The 21,855-nt window shown below is 42.0% G+C and overlaps 1 protein-coding gene across 2 annotated transcripts in view; it reads right to left on the bottom strand.

The window, feature by feature from the left end:
* The window catches only part of LOC121877654 (neuropilin-2-like), a 116,088-nt gene that overhangs the window by 55,737 nt on the left and 38,496 nt on the right, over window positions 1-21,855 (bottom strand). Inside the window, exons 2-3 of one of the 2 annotated variants that reach the window (XM_042383462.1) lie at window positions 20,077-20,735; window positions 16,737-16,850 (exon numbers count right to left, since the gene is read on the bottom strand). In XM_042383462.1, the coding sequence (XP_042239396.1) occupies window positions 16,737-16,850; window positions 20,077-20,251 (289 nt within the window). In that variant the 5' untranslated portion in view covers window positions 20,252-20,735. The remainder of the gene's footprint in view (window positions 1-16,736; window positions 16,851-20,076; window positions 20,736-21,855) is intronic. The other variant, XM_042383463.1, reaches the window with a different exon arrangement.

A 21,855-nucleotide genomic window follows, 5' to 3' on the forward strand; every position in this document is an offset into this window, starting at 1 on the left:
GTAGAAAGCATTGAGTATAGATTTAATTCATTGAGGGATTGTATCTTTAGGGTGGTGGACAGTACAGGTAAATGAAGAGGTGAAAAAATAGGGGTTATGTTAAACTTCATGTAAGGTGTTTCAGAAGATTATGTATAGAAGAGACGAATTATTACAAGAGATAAGATAGTAATGAAGTCGTGTTGGGAAGAGGAATTGTGTTTGGTGGGGAAGGAACAGCGAACGAGTTGATAAGAATATACCTTATAATTATGTTGTGTTGAGACGAGATGAATTTTCTTGAAGGAAGGAGAAGTTCTTGAGAAATAAGAAGAGACTCCTTTTAAGGGCATTTGAAAAGGAAGCAATTGAAATTAAAATTAAATCATAATTTGAAGCGTCGCATTGCATAAGGTGAAGTTTGGTCTGGTTGTTACTTCAGAATCAGGAAGGGAAAGCTAGAGTTAGTACAGAGGTCAGAGCACAGAGGGAGAGACCAGACGGCAGGAGTGAACAGTACAAGTGAAAGGGAACAGAAACCTAGCCAAGAAATACACGAGTCTATTAACCACTCATAAGACAGCACACAGTAGAGGTGAGAGACAGACCCAGTAGAGGTGAGAGATAGACCCAGTAGAGGTGAGAGATAGACCCAGTAGAGGTGAGAGATAGACCCAGTAGAGGTGAGAGACAGACCCAGTAGAGGTGAGAGACAGACCCAGTAGAGGTGAGAGACAGACCCAGTAGAGGTGAGAGATAGACCCAGTAGAGGTGAGAGATAGACCCAGTAGAGGTGAGAGATAGACCCAGAGGAGGTGAGAAACAGACCCAGGGGCAAACTGCTTTCCTTTATATATTCATTATAAGAAATGTCATCGATACAGACGTGTTTCATCGGTATTAATAACAATGATGTGGCAATACGTGACCTTAGGCTTCGAACCAACGTACCCACCGTGATCATCTGTAATAATCGCCACGTTACTTTAATTTCGTAATATATTATTATACGTGTGCCGAAAAGATGTAGTGTTCATATTATCAGCTAAGGATTTCACGCAGCTGATTGTTTGATTAAGTCAGGCTCATTGGCTGCGAATACCTGACGATGTTCTTGACAGCCTCAACACAATTTATTTACATGCCAGGTGATGCGACCACAGATAAAAGTCAATAATTTAGGAATGATATTCGTGTTCCTTTATTCACGAAAGGTTTTGTGTTTCAGGGTTTACCACGTAGAGAAATAAGCAAATACCCAACACATACGCACGATGAATAAACAATTAGATGAACCTACGTGTTGAAATACATAATTACGTACATATACATAGTGATACACTCGATAAACTCACACACAGGCACAAGAAGCTCGGTACAGAACACAAAAAAATCGCGCCACAAAAAACGCCTACTGGTCGACACAAACGCGGCGCCCCACTCACATACACACATATTCTCGTACATTTACAAGCACAAACACACCCAGACATTTACAAGCACAAACACACCCAGACGGATGTAGCTAATCTGTTACACCCACACACACATACACACACACACACACACACACACACACACACACACACACACACACACACGCAAGCATTTTCGACGTATTCTGACAAACAGATTTCGACACACACGACTACCTGCTGTTTCATCACCATCCAAAATAAAGATTAGTAGTTTGTGACATTGTGAGAAGGGAATGGGGAGGTGAGGAGACATAGGTGAAGGTGTCTAGTATGGGGAGGTAGGGAGGGAAAGATGGTGGGGCCAGAGGAGGAGTGGATCGGAAAGGAGGAATGGGTTGTGAAGGTGTCTTAGGCAGGGTAGGTGAGGAAGAGGAGGTGAGAGGGACAGTAGTGTGGGATTATCTTCACAGCTAAAGTTCACAAGAAAGCGATGGGAAACCATGTGTGTGTAGGGGGGGGGGGTGCGCGTGCGCGTATGCATCTCACGCCTTTGGCAGACTCCGAAGCCGTGTCTTCAGCTGTAGGGAGCTAAAATTAACTACAAAGTTACGCGTATATCGAGCAGTGGTCTTCCCCACCCTGCTATATGGCAGCGACACATGGGTCACTGACAGGAGGCACTTGAAAACTTTCATCAACGTAGTCCGAGTTCGCTGGGAACGCAAGAGAACAAATGCCAATATTCTTGCTGACACCAACTGTAGGGGCATTATCCATGAACAACTAGTTGGACTGGCCATGTTACCCGCGTGGACAACAGTAGACTGCCAAGGCAGCTACTTTACAGTCACCTAACGATAGTAAACGTAACGCCGGCGGGCAACTGAAAAGGTATAAGGATAGTCTGAAGACAGACCTGAAAAAGTGCCAAATCGCCCCCCTCACCTGGGAGACGATTATTCCACACCGTAACGCTTGGAGAATCACCACACAAGGTGTCAATAATTTTGAGTTAGCCCGACTGCATAACGAGGCAGATAAACGCCAACGACGGAAAGACGCTACCGCCACCCTTCCCGCACTAGATGCAGCCCCCTACATGTGCAACATCTGTGATTGACCCTGCCGGTTCCGTATCGGCCTTTTTAGTCATCTCAGAACTCACCAACCAAGGTGACATCCTTCATAACTCATATCATTGTATCATAGCTGGATGATCGTCATACTCGATTCCGGGTGACAGCAAAGTAGTAGTAGAAGGTGTGTATGTGTGTGTATGCGCGAGAGAGAGGGAGAGAATTAATGAAAAAATTTGTGGTTTGTTGTAAATGTTAGGCGATGTTAAGTAGGCCCCAATCCTGAGAGACCCAAAACGATCCAGAGCCTAGGGATTGCGACCCATTAAAACTTACACTCATTATGCGTATGGCTGATTGGATAATGCACCCGAAAGGACTGGGGCCCATTAGAAATAGAACCTATTAAGACGAGAATCCATTGGAATTTAAGCCCATTTGCACCCAATAGAACTAGGGCCCACTCCAAATAGGATCCCATGGTGATAGTGAGGTTAGTTTAAATCAGAATGTGCCCCAAAAACGACTGGTTCCACGTCCTAATGATTAAACTGGGCCCCATTAAACCCAAGACCCATTTGATCAGACACCTGGATTAAGGCGTTCCTTCCTCTTGAGACATGTTGTTGAGGATTATGTTGTATATGACATAGCACAACTCACATCACTGTCTACTCCAAGATCATCATCGTGAACTTTACGTATCCTTGAAGATCTTGTGATCACCAGGTGTGTGTGTGTGTGTGTGTGTGGGGGGTCAGTGATACACGATTACGTCCTATCTGTGTGAAGACCTTTAAGAATATGTCTTTAAATGTCTTAACTGCTCTACGCGAATGTCTTACCTGTGTGAACCCCTTATGAGAGTGTCTTACCTGTGTGAACCCCTTATGAGAGTGTCTTACCTGTGTGAACCCCTTATGAGAGTGTCTTACCTGTGTGAACCCCTTATGAGAGTGTCTTACCTGTGTGAACCCCCTCAGTGTGGAGAGTGTCTTACCTGTGTGAACCCTTATGAGTGTCTTACCTGTAGGAACCCCTTTATGAGAGTGTCTCTTGTGTGAACCCCTTATGAGAGTGTCTTACCTGTGTGAACCCCTTATGAGAGTGTCTTACCTGTGTGAACCCCTTATGAGAGTGTCTTACCTGTGTGAACCCCTTATGAGAGTGTCTTACCTGTGTGAACCCCTTATGAGAGTGTCTTACCTGTGTGAACCCCTTATGAGAGTGTCTTACCTGTGTGAACCTCTTTAGGAACATGTGTTAAATGTCTGAACCCTTGTTTAACTTACGTGAAAACCTCATCTGAGTCGGTACATCGCCCCCCCCCCCTTTCTTCTCATCCTATTTAATAAATCCACTTCAGGTCTCTATCTTTAGTTAGTTCGTTCTACTGTACCATGACCTTCTTCCAAGATAAACTAAATCTAGTTTAAGCAAGGTTAGCTTAGGTTAATTTGGGCTAGATTAAGTTAGGGTAGGATAAGTTAGGTTAAGTTGGTTTATATTAGATTAAATTCGGCTTGGTTAGTTTAGTTTTGCTTAAGTTAAGTTAATTTAGTTTTGATTAGGTTGGGTTGGGTTGGGTTGGGTTAGGTTAGGTTAGGTTAGACAAGCGTTCCTCACCAATACACAGGCCTCGTCAAACACCGCTAGTAAGCTTGGACGGACATGATAGCCACCTGTGAGCAATACCGGATTACCAGTTTTTTTAAAGCCTTAGCGGCCATCAGTATTTTTGCGTTACGACGACACAAAAAAAAAATACCCATGACTCGTTTCGGTACAAAAAGACACCGATTTTCAGTTATCAGTATTCAGCGTCAGTCCTCAGCGTCAGTTCTCGTCATAAGCTAGCGGTAAGGTGTTGGGTTGAACTTTATTAACTAGTTAGACTAAGAATCTTTTTGTGGTGATATTTAGATTCCTCGGCCTCGCCACCCCGGATGTAATATACTAACCCTGCCAGATAAGTGGACGAGATGGTTCGTGTCCACCTGCTAATACGGTTCTGTTTTTTTTTATCTCTTCCAACGATCATTCTTCATATTAGTTGACACTTTTGAAACACAATCTTGTTCTAATGTTCAAACTTCATACAGACACTTCTTTTTTTGTGGATAACTACGTAATTCAGCCAAAACTTCGTCTTTACTGATTGATTAGAGATTGTGTTTTTTTGCGTGTGAGGAAGTGTTTTTACGTTATCAGATCCCTCACTTACTGCATACACACTGCCGGGTGTACAGTACAGTCAGCCCAACACTAACACAGTGATGTCTTCTTGGTCATTTTTGCTATTTTTCGACAATTCTCTCTAAACTGTTTTTTCCCCGACGTTCAGCTTTATATTTTTCCTTTAATTATTATTGTTTTTCCGTCTTTAATTTGTATTCTCTCTACTTCTGACTTTGTATTACTTTTTCTCCACTATTCCTATTTTTAAACGTATTTTCTTGTTTCCTATTTTATTTTTTATTTTTTTTTTACTCGTTTCCTTTTTAAATTACCCTTTTTATTCTGCCCCATTCGTTCCATTACCCTTTCTATTACCCCCATTCTCTTTTCTAGTATTTCTAAATTATCTTTTTGTCTTTTATTTTTACCTTTAAAACATAATTTATTCTCGTTTCTTCTCTTCGTCTATTATTATTATTATTATCATTATTATTATTTGTTTAGTTTCGTTTCCTTTAGTCTGAAGGAGTGGCCCAGCAACTCATTTTTTTCCTAGTACAGTATTGGTTAGCCTTCATAATCTCACCTTTTTTATCTTAGGCCAGGATGAACTACAGCTCATGATTTTATATGTAGTAAATATGAAGTAGATAAATTGGCTTTTGTTAATATGATATTTAAGCATTGATGTAGAGCAAAGAGATAAAGAGAGACAGGTGGAAAAGGAAGGAGATAAAGGTGAGATACTTGAGATAATTGAGATATATAAAGTATGGAGTTTAAGATAACAGTGAGAGAGAGTAAGATAGAGAAAATACCTGTAACATTATTGTCCAATTGCATAACACACTTATAGCATTTTTGTTAATTAGCATAACACACCTGGAGCACCATTGTTCATTCGTCTAACACACCTGTAGCACCATTGTTCATTAGCATAACACACCTGTATCACCTTTGTTAATTAGCATAACACACCTGTAGCACATTTGTTCATTAGCATAACACACCTGTAGCACCTTTGTTCATATCTACAACTGGCATCTCTTAAAGGACACTTCTGGGTTACATTTTTTCATTCACTATTCTCAAGTTAAATTAATCTCTTGTATTGTTCTTCAAGGTCATTCATTAGCTTTATTGTTCACATTCATAACTCGTTCGTATTCATTTGAAATCAAGGACTTGTTACACCACCTCTTGAAACAAAAAATTTATGTGAAAAAATTAACCTTGATGAAAATTGATATCCGCAAACATTAAAAAAAATGGATATTTGTATGTATCGAGAAATATAGGGTGAAGCAGAGACTAGTGTGGATGATTGGAGAAGCACAAATTGAGAGCCAGACAGACGAACAGAAAGACAGACAGACAAACAGAAAGACAGACATCATTACTGTACGGTACTAAAATATAAACAACTTTCTTTAGCGGAATTAAGGATAACTGAAGACAAAGACAGACAGACAGACAAGTTATAAACGGACAGGGAAAGAAAGAGCTGGAGAGTTAGACGGAGATAAAGAGACATACAAACAGAGAAAGGTAAAAAGAACAACAACAAAGGAAATGAGACATAAATAAAGGCAGACACACAGACAGAATTATAGAGAATGAAACACGAAAGATGAGCAAAACGAGAGAAGCAAAAAGTGTAGGTGACGGCACTGGGATAATAGAGGAAGGGGTGAGAGATAAGATGTTGAATAAGGAAAGGGAAGAGGTTTTAGAGGGAGATGGAGACTAAAGAAATGGGGAAGGAATAAATGAGGGAGTGGGAAGAGGTATACGGAAGAAAGACCGGGGTGAGGTCAGGAGGTGTTCAGGAGGAGGTCCATGGGCGAGGGAAGGTAGTAGGAGCCTTGGGTGTCTGGAGAAGGGGGTGGGGGGGGGGGCAAGTGGAGGGAAGTAGGAATGGTGGGGGTGTGTAGGGGCGTGGAAGGAGGTGGGGAGTAGTGTGGAGGGAGGCGGAGAGCAGTGTAGACCGTGGAGGAGGATGGCAGGAGGGTGGGAGGCGTGTAGGGAGGTGGGAGTGGGGGAGGGTGTGGGGAGGTGGGAGGGTGGAGGGAGGTGGGAGGTGGGAGCGTGGTGGAGGGAGGTGGGAGTGGTGGAGGTGGGAGGAGGGGGAGGGAGGGAGTGGTGGAGGCGTGGAGGGGAGAGGTGGGGAGGAGGAGGGAGTGTGGTGGAGGTGGAAGGAGGTGGGGAGTGGTGGTGGAGGCATGGAAGGAGGAGGCGGAGGCAGGTGGGAGGAGGGGGAGGGAGGTGGGAAGGTGGAGGCGTGGGAGGGTGGGGTGTGGGTGGAGGCATGGAAGGAGGCGGTGGAGGAGGGAGGTGGGAGTGGTGGAGGCGTGGAAGGAGGTGGGAGTGGTGGAGGAGGTGGGGAGTGGTGGAGGTGGTGGAGGGAGGTGGGAGGGGGTGGAAGGAGGTGGGAGTGGGGAGGGGAGGTGGGAGGCGTGGAAGGAGGGGAGGGAGGGAGGATGGAAGGAGGTGGGAGTGGTGGAGGCATGGAAGGAGGTGGTGGGGGAGGTGGAGGTGGAGGTGGAGGCATGGAAGGAGGTGGGATTGGTGGAGGCATGGAAGGAGGTGGGAGTGGTGGAGGCAAAGGGGGTGGGAGGGTGGGAGGAGGTGGAGGGAGGTGGGAGGTGGGGAGGGTGGAGGCATGGAAGGAGGTGGGAGTGGTGGAGGGAGGGAGGGAGGCGTGGAAGGAGGTGGGAGTGGTGGAGGGAGGAGGTGGAAGGAGGTGGGAGTGGTGGAGGCATGGAAGGAGGTGGGATTGGTGGAGGCATGGAAGGAGGTGGGAGTGGTGGAGGCATGGAAGGAGGTGTGGGAGTGGGAGGCATGGAAGGAGGTGGGAGAGGTGGAGGCATGGAAGGAGGTGGGAATGGTGGAGGCATGGAAGGAGGGGGATTGGTGGGGATGGAGGAGGTGGGAGTGGTGGAAGGAGGTGGGGAGGGAGGATGGAGGAGGTGGGGAGGGGGAGGAGGCATGGAAGGAGGTGGGAGTGGTGGAGGCGTGGAGGGAGGTGGGGAGGGTGGAGGGAGTGGGGAGTGGTGGAGGCGTGGAAGGAGGTGGGAGTGGTGGAGGGAGGTGGGAGTGGTAGAGGCGTGGAAGGAGGTGGGAGGGGGTGGTGGGGCAGGAGGGGAGGAGGTGGGAGGGTGGGAGGCATGGAAGGAGGTGGGGTGGTGGAGGCATGGAAGGAGGTGGGAAGGAGGTGGGGATGGTGGAGGTGGAGGGTGGAGGGAGGTGGGAGTGGTGGAGGCGTGGAAGGAGGTGGGGAGGGTGGAGGCGTGGAAGGAGGTGGGATTGGTGGAGGCGTGAAGGGAGGTGGGAGTGGTGGAGGCGTGAAGGGAGGTGGGAGTGGTGGAGGCATGGAAGGAGGTGGGAGTGGTGGAGGAAGGTGGGAGTGGTGGAGGCATGAAGGGAGGTGGGAGCGGTGGTGGCGTGGAAGGAGGTGGGACTGGTGGAGGCGTGGAAGGAGGTGGGAGTGGTGGAGGTGTGAAGGGAGGTGGGAGTGGTGGAGGCATGGCGTGAAGTGAGAGTGGTGGAGGGAGGTGGGAGTGGTGGAGGCACGGAGAAAGATGGGAGTGGTGGAGGGAGGTAGGAGTGGTGAAGGGAGGGTCAGTGGAACACGTGACGTTAAGAGGGAGTAATCTGGACCAGTCTAGCTGGACTCGGTGTGGTCAAGGAGACCTGGGAACCGCCCCTATCTTCCTCTCCCTTCCTCCCTCCCTCCTCACAACTAATAATCTCCCTTCCTCTTCTTTTATTATCCATTTCTTCCCCTCATCACTTCACACCTTATATCCTCCCCACTATTCTTCCCGCTCCTCTCCAACTCCTCCCCTCACCCCCAGAGATGAACGTCTAAAACTATCTGGCAGTCATATAATAAACCACATCACATCTGGACATTCAGGGTCTTTCCTAAACCAGTGGACATGGTTGGTGCCCCATATGCTCAGCGGCCACACCCATAACGACAGGTGGAAGTAAAAAAAAAAAGTTATTAGCTTGGTATAACTTGTTGACTTTACAGTGGATAGTAGACTTGTATTATATTGTTTCAGGTGAATGTCTGTTTAAAGCAGTTTGGAGGTGCTCATTGAATAGGAAAAGTCTTGGACAGTGGGCTAATATATGATGATGATGATGATGATGATGATGACTGCTGAATATCTTGATGACGATATTGATGATAATATCCTAAGCATCAATACTAATATCCTGTTACTCTCTTACTCTCGTTATCTTATCGTTCGTGAAGAATTTCCCCATTGAATATGGTAATGAGAGCAAGAACCAACAAGATAACGAGGGTGGAGACAATGCACACGTTCTCTGAGTGACTGTGAGGCTGGGAGGTGGACGCGTGAGGAGGCAGCGTTCAGGGAAGGAGGTTTTAACTTTTACTGTGAATAAAAACTAGGAATTTATACATCAGGAATTTATACATCTGAGAACAGCTTAGCGACGAAGGTGATAATCCTTTTCCTTGAGATTTGTTTTAGGTTAAGTGAGATAGTGGTAAGAGTGGCTTAGCTAAGTTAATGATAGCTACATATTGTATTTAGTTTGTTTACTCGTGTTTATATGCAAATTTTAAATGGTGATAAATTACTGTATGTAAATAACTGGGAGTAAATAACTGGGAGTTCCCTGTATGGCAGAATTTTATATATTTTGTTGTTTCAAACTTGTGACAATAATGCGAAGTGTTTTAAATTGAAATCGTTCTGTGAAAAATGATAGCTATTAATTAAAGACTTTTAGTGGAAAATCGCCGCAGGTGTGTCTTCATGCTTGAAGGAAAAAATCGCATGTCAGTTAATGAACGACCGCAGATACCTTTGTTGGACATTTCAATTGATGCCGAGAGGGTGGTCGACGATAGGACCCCCGCAAGCTCGCCAGCGAGACATTCCGCAACATCCAGTATTCAGGGAAAGGCGTTTATTTAAGAGGTGAAGCCCTGTCACAATACCCCAGACCTGACCTAACCTAACCTAACCTAACCTAACCCTAGACAGGAAGTTTCAGCAGTTGTTCGAAGAGGGAAATATAATCCAACTGATTGTGTTGGCTCATTATTGATGTTCGGATGTGTAGCTTGAAGGTGTGTTGTCGGTTTATTGAGAGTTGAGTATTATAAGTTGTTAAAGCTGTGTGTCTTTGTACTGACGTCAAGTAAAATATGGTAATAATGCTCCACACAAGAAACACACAGGTGGTAATAATGCTTCACATAAGAAACACATTGGTGGTAATAATGCTTCACATAAGAAACACATTGGTGGTAATAATGCTTCACATAAGAAACACATAGGTGGTAATAATGCTCCACACAAGAAACAACACATAGATGAAGTATAAATTCCCACATAAGACGTAAATCGAGTAATGGTGCCACATAATGGAGAAGAAACAACACGATGGTATAATTGAGTAATGAACAGTTTAAACAGATACTTACGAAGGAGAGACAGCGGGGAAAAGTACGAGAGAAGAAATGGAAATATAAATAAAGGAAGAAAAGATGATTAGAGTATGATGGAGAAGGGTAAAGAGGTAAGGAAGAGGCACGTAAAGGAATAGGGAAGGATAAATATATAGAGAAGGAATAATTGGAGGGGTGGATGGAAGGAAGGAATAGAGACAGAAGGGTGATAAAAGGGAGAATGGGGGAAGTAGGAGGAGGCACGTGAGGGTATGTGGCATTTAAGAGCGGTTGAGTGGGCAAGGTCTTGACAAGGCCGGCCGGTAGAGGGAAGGAATAGGTTGGGAGGAAGGAGGTGATGAAAGAAGAGAGAAGGAATGGGAAGGGGAGGAGGGAAGGGATGGAAGAATAAGGAGGACGATGGAAGGGAGGGGAGGAGGGGGGGTGATGAAAGAAGAGGGAAGCAGGGGAGGGGAGAAAAGTGATAGAGGAAGATGGAAGGGAAGCGAAGGGAATGAGGGAGGGAAGGAGAAAGAGAAGGAGAGGATTCGGGATAATGGATAGAATGGGATATAGAAGGATATAGTACTAAGAAATGAGATAGGCAGAAAGTGTTCAAAAAGAAAACATGAAAAAACTAGAGAAAGAAGAAGGAAGCAAGAAATTGCAAATATTGTATAGAGGATAGAGAGTATATATATATAGAGAGTATATATATATATATAGAGATCAGAAAGTAAGTGTTAGTATAAAGAATGTTAGCAACAGTGAGAAAACCTTCAACTCGGAGATGTTTTGTTAATTATAATGATTAAAAGAAAGACGTTAATAACACTTGTTGCTCTATAACGAAGATTTGTGAAGGTGTTTATGACGCTGGTAGGTGACTCGCCATAATCTAAAACCACAGAAGGAATTTTGTTTTTTTTATTAAAGAGCTATTGTGGCACGTCGCTCTCGTAAGATTTTTTTGTTAGCACCTGTAGATTTGACACTCCAGTTTATTTCACCCAAACGCTTACCAGCATAACCTACCCTAACTTAACTTAACCTACCCTAACTTAACTTAACCTACCCTAACTTAACTTAACCTACCCTAACTTAACTTAACCTAACCTAACTTATCCTCACCATTCCTAACCTAACTTAACCTCCTAGATTCCATTAGGGTGTGTTAATCTTCAGGTGATCCAAATTATTGAATAAGGGATGAATGCAACATATTTCTCAACTAAAAGTCTCTTAAACAGAACTAATAATGCCAGAATCTTTTATGTAACTAAAAGTTTGTGTAACTAGAATAATGAACCGTTCGTCGTAAACATTGCGTAAGACACTTCACTTCGCCTGCCTGTTTCATCACCAGTGAACATATATATACGTATATATATTTGTACACAAAGATCAACTAATATGAACGTTATTCTCACCGCTATTATCTTTCTGACATCACCTTAGGGGCTACAGAAATTCCTCACAAGTTTCTAACGTTGAAGAGTTAATTTTGGTTAACGTTAAGTGTGTCTAATCTTAAGGTGAAATTGGCTAATGGTGGAGATGAAGTTAAGAGAACGCTCACCACTTACTGCTCTCACATAACGTAATAACAATAATATTTATAGTGACTAAAAATCACCATCAATTCAATTCGATTTTGCTTTTTTTTTTTTACTTTCATATTTTGTTTTACTTGATACTTTGTTACTCCTAATTATTGCTCTATACTTCCATTATTATTCTATTTTTCTTACGTCTTTTATCATCAATATTTTGTACGTCTGTTTTATCTTCATGTGTTCGTGTTTGTTGAGATTTTGCAGTTTACTCACACTAATAAGGTCGAGCTAATGAGGCAATTATCGTCGAGTGTATACATGTAATGATTGATATGTAACTAAGTAGATATGTATATATACTTGTCAGCAGCATGACTCTGATGGTGAAAGAGACGCCACCATGACTGTTAGAAAATGCATTATATTTATTTGGTGTTTCTTCAGCCAAAATAAATTGAGGATTGTTTTTCATTTTTGGGGGGAATTATAAAATAAACAGGTTATTTAATCATTACATGCTTGAGTGTAACAACAATTTATGGTTATTCAAAGAAATTACCGAATTATATCGTAATAACACAAATCACTTAAGTAATCACCAACAGATAACTTCATTATTTGAATCGCCTTTAAAATTACCCTCATTGTAAACATCATCTTCGGTATCTTCAATTCATCTGGCACGATCATCACCATCAACAACACAATCTGCACCATCATCACTAATAATTACATCACTGTGATAATATTCTTCACCATCATTAATGAAAACAATGTAAACGGTTCTCCCTACCACCATACTCACCATCACCACCATCCCTACTTCCACCAGTATTCCCCACTCCCTCACCACCTTCATACACTCCCTCATCACCCATTACACTCTCCACATTCCCATCCAACCCTCCTCCCTCCCATATCACCTCACATCCCCACTCCCCTCCTACCTCCCATTCCCCTCCCTCTACCTTCCTTCCCCTCTTCCTCCCTCATCCCCTCCTGTCTGCCCCAATCCTCCTCCTTACCCTCCATCCCCACTCCTCTCCACCTTCCCTACACCACCTGTTCCCTTCGCCTCCACTTCCACCCACGTCAATGCTTGCCTCTTAACCACCTCCTCCTCTTCTACCCTGGCTTGCATGCAGGTAATGCCGGGGCACACGTTGGGGCGGGGCGGGGCGGGTCTCAAGTGAAGGCTCCGAGTCATAAATATGCACTACTCACCAGCTTAATTGACTCAACCTCCACACGCACCCTGGAGTACACTCGTCTAGGGAGGTGGTGGTGGGTTACGTTAGGTTTAGGTTAGGTTATGTTTTACGAATAGTCACTAACCGATATACCTCAAGAAGGAGAGAGAGTGCTGTATATGTACGTATTTGATTTGTATTTAACTTCTATATGGACTGTGGGTGTTTAGTGCAGTTTAGAGTATGTAAAAAATAATAGGACGGATGAACGTGTTCCTTGGGAGATGGAGTCGGTGTTGGTCGTGAATCTCAGTTGAAGAATACTAGTTTGACTCGCGAGGCTTTAAGGTGCGAGGGAGTGAAGATGGAGATAGAAATAGATACGGAGAGATGAAAAGATAATGACAGAGATGGATGGAAAAGATGGAAGGTACAGTCGGCCACAAGAATAAGTATACACATACGGTTCGTGTTTGAGACAAAATATCTGGTAACACTGTCCTGAACAGAACAGACAAAATTACAGAATGACCTGTAATTTATGTTTTATTCCTACATTTATGTTATAAATACGTTTGTTGTGAGTGTTTTACTAAAGTCTTGTGTTTATATTACAAGTAATATATTGTATCTAACTTGTTGCCGATTGGGATTGCAGTTATCGTACGGCTAACTCCTCCTCCCCCATTTTTTTCTCTTACCCTACTTTTTTTTAATGGTGTTTGGATTAGTTAAGAAAGGAATTGGAGTAAATAGAAGAATAAAGAAGGGAAACAGAAAATAGTTAGAGATAACAGGTGGGGGAGATGAGTTTCATCACGCGTCTGGAAGCGCAGTTTCAACGTTACCAGACCATTTTCGGACCTTACAGCTACAGTGTGTACTTATTCCTGTGACCGACTGTACAATCACCCAAAAAAGTCCTGTCCCGAACAACGAACCCCGAGAGTCAGACTCGTGAACCCGAAGCAGTAGACACTGATACATTATTCTTTCCATAAATGCTTCGGATTCAAGAGTCTGAATCTCGGGGTTCATGGTTCGCGACAGGACTTTTTGGGTGACTGTACATGGAAAAGGAGAAGAGATAAAAAGATAATAAAAGTAATGCATGGAGAAGATGGAAAGGGAGAAGAGAAGAAGAAAAAGAGAGACTGAAACATTATTATCCTTAGGTCGTAGGATGATAAACATCTCAAAAATCTGAAATTAATCTCTTAAGAGGCGAGTGAGGAAAGGAGATGGGAGAGAGGCATAGTGAGAGGTGGAGGTATCAATGGAGGGATGGAAGGACAGAATAGGAATGGTATAGAAGGATAGTAGAGAAACTAGAGAAAGAGACAAAGGAAGGACAGCGATAAGTAAAACAAAATCAGAACAAGTATTTGGATGATAACATGTAGAAATTAGTCGGTTAAATGTACAGGAGGTAAAAAGAGTAAGAATATTGAGATAAAACATAAAGAGGAAAGAGACATAAGGTGAACAAAACGGGAAGGAAGACAGGGAAAGGAAAGATTGAAAAGAATTATATAAAGGAAGGAGGAACTTGGATAATATGACGGAACAAAAAGTGATTATCAAGAGAGAAGAATAACGGGAGGTACAAGAGAATGGGAAAAAAGACGTGGGAAAGAGACAGAGAGTAAGAGGAATAACAGTACGGAAGAAAAGCGCGTAAGGAGATGATGGAGTGAGGTGGGTGGTACTGGTGGTGGGAGAAGAGGAGACAGCCCAGGTGATGTAAACAGTAATTACCTATGAGGACGGTGCCCTCTGCCTCACCCACCCCACCTGCCGCCACACCTCCTTCAGGCCTTGCTCAAATATTTTTAATGTTTATGAAGGTTCGTATGTAAGTGGGGGGAGGGTGAATATACGTGTAGGTGGGGGGGAAAGGGAGGGGAAGTTGCATGTGTGTGTGTGTGTGTGTGTACATTAGGCTAAGATATACAAATTAATCAGAATAGTATATGTGTTTTTAAAGTTCCCCGAATACCTTATTAAAATCACCTATTTAATAAGGAAGAAAAAGTGTTAAATATCATGAGTAGTGTAATGGAGAGACATAGAGATATATAAATAAAGCGAGAGATAGAGATAGTACGGATAAAAATGGAGAGAGAGAGAGAGAGGCGGACAAACAAAAGACAGATATAATACAGACAGATTCAAGGACACACAGAAAGACAGGCAGATAGACAGACTTATGAAAGACAAAGACAGCATACAAGACAGACACATACATACAGACAGACAGAAATGACTACAATAGACACAGGGTGAATATAGACAGTGAAACAGACAGGAGGCTGACAAAAATAGATAGATTCATACATACCCAAGTAGACAATATGGCAACTAACATGACAGAAAGACAGACAGGTTGACAGCAGACTGACTGGTTCACATTAGACAAACAGGCAGACACACGCCAACAACGGATAAGGCAGACGGGCTTACAGTCAGACACCACGCAGACGAACAGACAGTTGGGATGGCAATAGACAGGACGGATAGACTTGAGACAGATTAGAAGGCATTTATAAACAAGAATAACACCAAATTGACCATAGATGCGTCAGTGAGGGAAACTGGTCTTACACCCACCAGCGTAAATAATAAGACGCATTGAAAACTAACACCATAGCGCAGTCATGTGAGTTGAGCCTAAAGTTGACTAACGTAGACTAACACAGGTGATCACTTAAACAGATGATGACTCACCTAACCAAAATCAAGGTCACTTCTCTTCATAATATAATTTATCTCGGAATAATCATCGGTGATTCATAATATTTTTTTTTTATGATTTTAACCTCTCCTTATGGCGAATATTTGTTTAACTAATTATTCTAACCTTTATTCTATTCCATCCTTTACTTGTAATATTTTGTTTTAATTTATATTTTCATTAAACTTTGTTCACGTTAAACAGTTACAAATAACATCGTTTACCTGACAAAATTATCGGTCTGGAAATACGAGGTGAAACTGTCTCTTATTTTATGATTCCATACGATAGAATTTGAAAATATATTGATAATATACGAAGAGTGTTGTTTGTTTTAACGAAGACCTGCCAGCAACCCTCACAGTCGCCCACCACACACACACACACACACACATACCTACCACACCAGGCACACATCAATCACGCTCACAGACATGCACACCCACCACCCACGCCCCACCACCCACGTCACACTCACAAAATTCGCCACGGACAATCCATCCTCACTCCTTCCCTTGCCTCCCTTGGGATTCCTCCCTCACCTGAACCCACGCACATCGATTTCTTCAAATTAAGCTCTGAAGATTTCTTTAGGCAGTATTTGTTTGTATTTTGTCCAGAATTTGAGGAGGAATGGAGGAGTGAGGAGGATATTGTGACCAGGGAGGTGATAGGGCGAGTGTGAGGGGTCGGTGTAAGTGTGTTCCGCCTCACAGGTGGGCTGGGCGGTGGTCGGGCTACTTGGCAAAGAGTGTTGACGCCCTCACACGCCCACGACAGCTCCCGGAAGCCCATGACAGATGCCGCACACCCTCATTAATTTGCTCCACGCCCACGATTGTTTTCATGTACTCACAGGAACTGTAGCACTCCCACGTCATCTACAATACCCACACTCCCACATATTAGCGGTCACGCGCCCATACTAGTTGTCATGCGGCCACACCAGCTTCCACACACCTACACAAACACGCACACGCCTACACCAGCCAAGACATGCCTACAAATAACACCTCCACAACCACCAAGCGACCACATTAACACCAGCTGTCATATGGCCAGCACTAGTTGACACTCGTCTCTACATATGACCTCATAACCATCCATAAACAAACACGGACACACACGAGACCAACACCAGCCCTTGATGCACAGGCGAGCACCTCACCTGAGCCCAGAGAACAGCTGTTTGTCCGGATGGTGACAGGGGGGTAGACAGGTGGGATGAAGGGAATGACAGGGGGAAGGTAGAAATGCAGAGGATGCTTCCCGTTGAATCCGGCTGTAAATACCAGTTGGGAAGAATTAGAATCCTTAAAATTACATTGCTAAGTAAGTTACAACACACAAATAGTTTTAATGTTCCTTAATCGATTCAGATTCTATTTTGAGTTTGAGAGTGGGTGAGTGTTTTTGTTTACTTGTCGTCTGTATAATAAGCTCGTGTATTATATATTATTAGAGCCTGTGCCGTTCTTAGAGTAAAGGTTAAGAGATAAGTTACTGACGTGTATATAGGCTCAAAGTTTCTTAATCCTATTCAGATTCTGTTGAAGTTTGAGAGTGGGTAAATGTTTATTTACTTGTCGGCTGTAATAAAGAATTATATCCCTTATTGTTCTTGTAGTAGCCTTGCAGCCGTCTTTATATCAGTGCTATAAGAAGGTTCACAACAGTCCACCCAACTATGTCTAAGATCAACACGTCTTTGATCAATGTCTTTAGCTGCATTGAAACTTGATCTGTCCTTCTCATATACACCAATAATCCCTGTGAAGTTTATTGTGTTCCCTGGAGACATTAAACCAGTGGCTGTGTCCCTGTGTGTTGGTTACAGAGGTGAAATAGATTTAGTGAAGAGGTTTTACAGTCAGTGGAATAAGTGTTGAGAGACGCCGTCGTTGATTGAAATGAGTGAAAGGGGAATTTTAGTCTTTATATCCGTTTTTTGCCGAGACACTCATGACGTTTACAGTATATGGGAGAGATTGTACTTATCTTGTGTGCTAAATCTTATAGAATCTATAGAAAAATAGACCTATAATAACGACAATGGGAAGGACTGGAAGAAATATTTAATAATCGTCCTTCTGTATTCTCCTCATAGGCAAGAGTACATTACGTATTTTATGACCATTGATTTATTTCAGTAAAGGATCGATATATTTTCAACGTGTAATAATGCATCGGTTTATTTGGGAGAATTAGGTTGGGTTTCCTTTCATTTTGGTCTTATGTTTGTATTGTTTCTGTATAACAAAGATGTGAACTAGATTCGTCTTTTCACGTGGAACTGAGGCTTGTTTTTTAAAGAATAAATTATTGGTTTACTTAATTAATTTATTGTTTCATTCATAATAAACTTAAAAATAAACATCAAGGTCTCAAAACATTTATTTTTTTTTACACCGGTTTATCATAATAGTTTTACATTTACACAGATGTTCGCTATTATCATTTACATTTACTCACTGTTTTGCCATACTTATTTTCATCTTTTACACTGTTGTTTATCATAGAAATTCATCATTACTTCGAGGTTCATCATAGATTTTGAGGCAGAATAAGATGTATGTCAAAATTTAGAATCAGTATCGCATAAATAGTCAAAGTTTAGAATCTGTATCGCATAAATAATCAAAGTTTCTAGTATGTAACTTATTATTTATGAAAGTTTATTGTCAGTTTCGTATAATTGTCTTCTCAACCATCAAGGAGTGTCACCTTCATCATGACACTCCCACAAACACGTACACAAACAGTCGAATCTACAAAACAAAAGAATGAAGCGTCAACAAGTATTTTTTTTTTGCGTTCGTATATGAATGAAATGACATAACCCCAATGTAAACCACAGATTAGTCGGGATTTTAATACTGTCTCTGATTTTCGTCTGTCAGAAGAGCGATTTTTGTAACCGAGTAAAGTCGAATTAAGTAATTATCTTTGTTTTTCCATCTATTATTAGGATGATTTTAGGTAATTCACAAAAAAATTAAGTGATTGCAATTTTGGAAGGGCGTGATTTATACCAGGTTACGTACAGTAATTTAAAGAAGGGGATTTTTCGGATTTTATGTTTGTTATCTTCACTCGTTATGTTAGATTAGTTTACTGTGTATAAGTAAGTGAGGGTAGGAACATGTTAAAGCAAGGACAGTACCTTATATAAAACACACACCGTGTTAGTTCGTGTATAATGTCCCGAGAGGATTGACCTGATGATGAGGAAGGACGCCCTGTAAACATCTCCAGCACGCTACATCATAATCTTACTCCCATGACTTAAATAACTTCACTGTGTTTTTCATTGTATTTGTAAGATCCGAAAAGGTATTTGAATGCGAGCTGAATTCTTCTCGTTCATTTGGAATTATAGTTCATGTTGTCTTTATTATTTGTTAACTTAATTATTCACCATTATTTTTATATACGTAGAGTACCAGTGAGTATTTACCGAGCAGCTCTTCAGGTCATAGATGTTTGTACAGTATTAGATCATGCAGAAATATACCACCGTTTGTAATTATATGTAGAGGTTATTTTAAGTACCTATTTTAAGATGTCAGATGTTAGTATGTGAAATGTTAATTTGTTAGTATGTTAAAATAATATTAATTTAGTTTAGCAGGTGGGGGTGTTTATTGGTACAGGTTAAGTACACTAATTAAAAATTAAACAATTATATGATTCAAAATTAGTTAAAAGTTTATGATAATTTATATATATATTTACAGTATTTTAAACATTATTTATTCACACTAATTAAGCTTGCATAGAAACAGTTATATAGCGATTATGAAATTATATTAAACACATTCAATAACATACAGGTAAAACATTTAGTAAAACATGCATTAATAAACTTAAAATTAAACATTATGTATTTAGTTTTTACTTTGTACATGCATTTTGTTTAACGATCCAGACTTATACTAATTAAACATTTATCTACCAGTATTAATTTAATCATCTATCGGCTATTTACATGTTCATTCATCTATCCTTGTATCTTCCTATCTGTCTTTTTGTTTATTTATCTATCTGTTTATCTATCTATATGTTTGTGTACATCAGTTGAACTTTCTTTGTACACACACACACACACACACACACACACACACACACACACACACACACACACACACACACACACACACACACATCTCTATATACCTCACACTCGGTATACACTTTAGTAATCAGTTTCTCTCCTGGGTATATCCCTCAGTCTCCTCTCACCCCTTCCCTATACTTCTCGCTTATTACCGCCGCCAATCAGACAGTTATTCCCTGTGTACTCCAATCTAACCTCACCTCACCTCACCTCACCTCACCTCACCTCGCCTCGCCTAATCTAACCTCACCTCACCTAACCTAACCCGTATCTATTAAGAGTCAAGGTGAAAAATATTCTACTTCGTAAACAAAACAAGTTAAAGATCAAATGATAGAGAAGTGTATGAACTAAATGAGTGTAAGTTGGTAGGGAGGTGTGTGAGACCTACCTGACGGACAGCCGTAAGAAGTGGCGGCCAGCTGACAGAAGAACACTACCAGAAGAACTGAACAGCGGACGATCCTTAAACTCGACCACTTGGGTACTCTTCTTCTGTCAGTCCCACGCTTCATCTCTGCCTCTGTCTGCCACCTTGGCTTCTCAGTCCTCCTTGTATTATGCATTGTTTCTTAATCTGTTCTTGACATTCACTTTAAGACAGTAAAGATTCACTTTATAATTCTCCAACACGAAACTATCAACACAATACACCACCGTAAGTCATTTGTTTATTTTTAATATTTTTTTTCTTCAGTTTACTAGATAAATTTTGTTCTAAGGTCTCGTGGCGTCACTCGTACCACCAACACGTTACCATGACTCTCCAAACATTTGACTGAGGCCTCCACGTTACGTCATAGCTCTTGCACACCTCTCATATCTATAGCCTCGCCGTGTTACCACAACTTAGGTGATTTGCAAGACGCTTAGAGGTGTTGACACTAAAGCTGGTGTTTCTACGGGCGCTGCTGGTGCTCCTGAAGATGACGGCTTTGTGATGGAGAGGTTTTTAACGAAGGGCATGGCACGGGGCGAGGCGTGAACACCTCCCATCCTAGCAGCGGCAGCCAGGCATCAACCACTGCCTCGCCACGCACACCCAAACACCTGAGGGAGAGACAAGCTGAGTGAGTACAGGAACCAGTTGTCAAGGAACATGAGTCGAACACAGTGAGTACAGGAACCAGCTGTCAAGGAACGGAACTGAAATAAATGTAACAACTCTATCATACTCTTATATCGTAAAATGTGATTGTGGAATACTTTTTTTATTTTCATGGCAATTGATTAATTTTCAAGTTAATTTGATAAAGTATTATTTACACCTGTCGTTCTTTATAACTCGCGCATCATGTCTGAGGAAAATATATACAGCCAAGGCTTTTAAGCTAAAATAATAGTGATCTGTAATATTCTCTTGTTAAGTTGAGAGTTACACACATCTAACGAGCCATTATGTATACCTCATCAATTAACTCGATAGAGTAGATATATATCATAAGTGTACGTGGTCGTGTTTTTATTAAAGGTAAAAATGTCAGTAATGTGAGAAAATGTTAAGAGACCATAAAATATCGATTTCCGAGAACTTATGATCTTATACACATGACGAGAGAGTTGTGACGCAGAGAGTGAGGTAGAGAGACATCGTGAGACAAGAAGGTGTGAAGTTGGGGCAAAAGAAACACAAACCTTAATTAGACCAATACAGAGGAAAGCGATAAGAAGAGAGAGAGAGTTGTAACACACGCCCGTCAACACGTGTGGTGTCCCTCACATCAGGGATGTCTATAAGGAGGTGGTCATCCTCTCGGTAGTCCCTCACCCACAGCATCCCCCAGCCATCCATGACGTGGTCAACACTTGCTCTCTGACCAAGGTCGACCACATGTATATCTCATCCGCCTACCTTATACTAAAACCGTCAAAAGTATATTTTTAGGTGTCATGATGGGGTTTTCAGAAGGCTTGACGTTGCCAACAAAAACTCTGAAATGTCCGTTGGGCAAAAAGTTTAGGACGCTTAAGCTAACCCTGAGGCTGTTTACACGAGTTTTGGTCATTTATAAAAGCCAAAGTTTATAAACAAACTTTGAAGTCACTACCTACTGTGGAATATCAGTACTCATCCTTCATACTCATCTCGTCTGTAGAACTCGGTACACTGCAGTCTGGAGCCCCGAGGTGTATATGACAGCACTTCTTTTACCTGTTGACGTGTCTGTCT

This window comes from Homarus americanus, unplaced genomic scaffold (genome assembly GCF_018991925.1).
Source record: "Homarus americanus isolate GMGI-L3 unplaced genomic scaffold, GMGI_Hamer_2.0 scaffold23651, whole genome shotgun sequence".
Lineage (NCBI taxonomy): Eukaryota > Metazoa > Arthropoda > Malacostraca > Decapoda > Nephropidae > Homarus > Homarus americanus.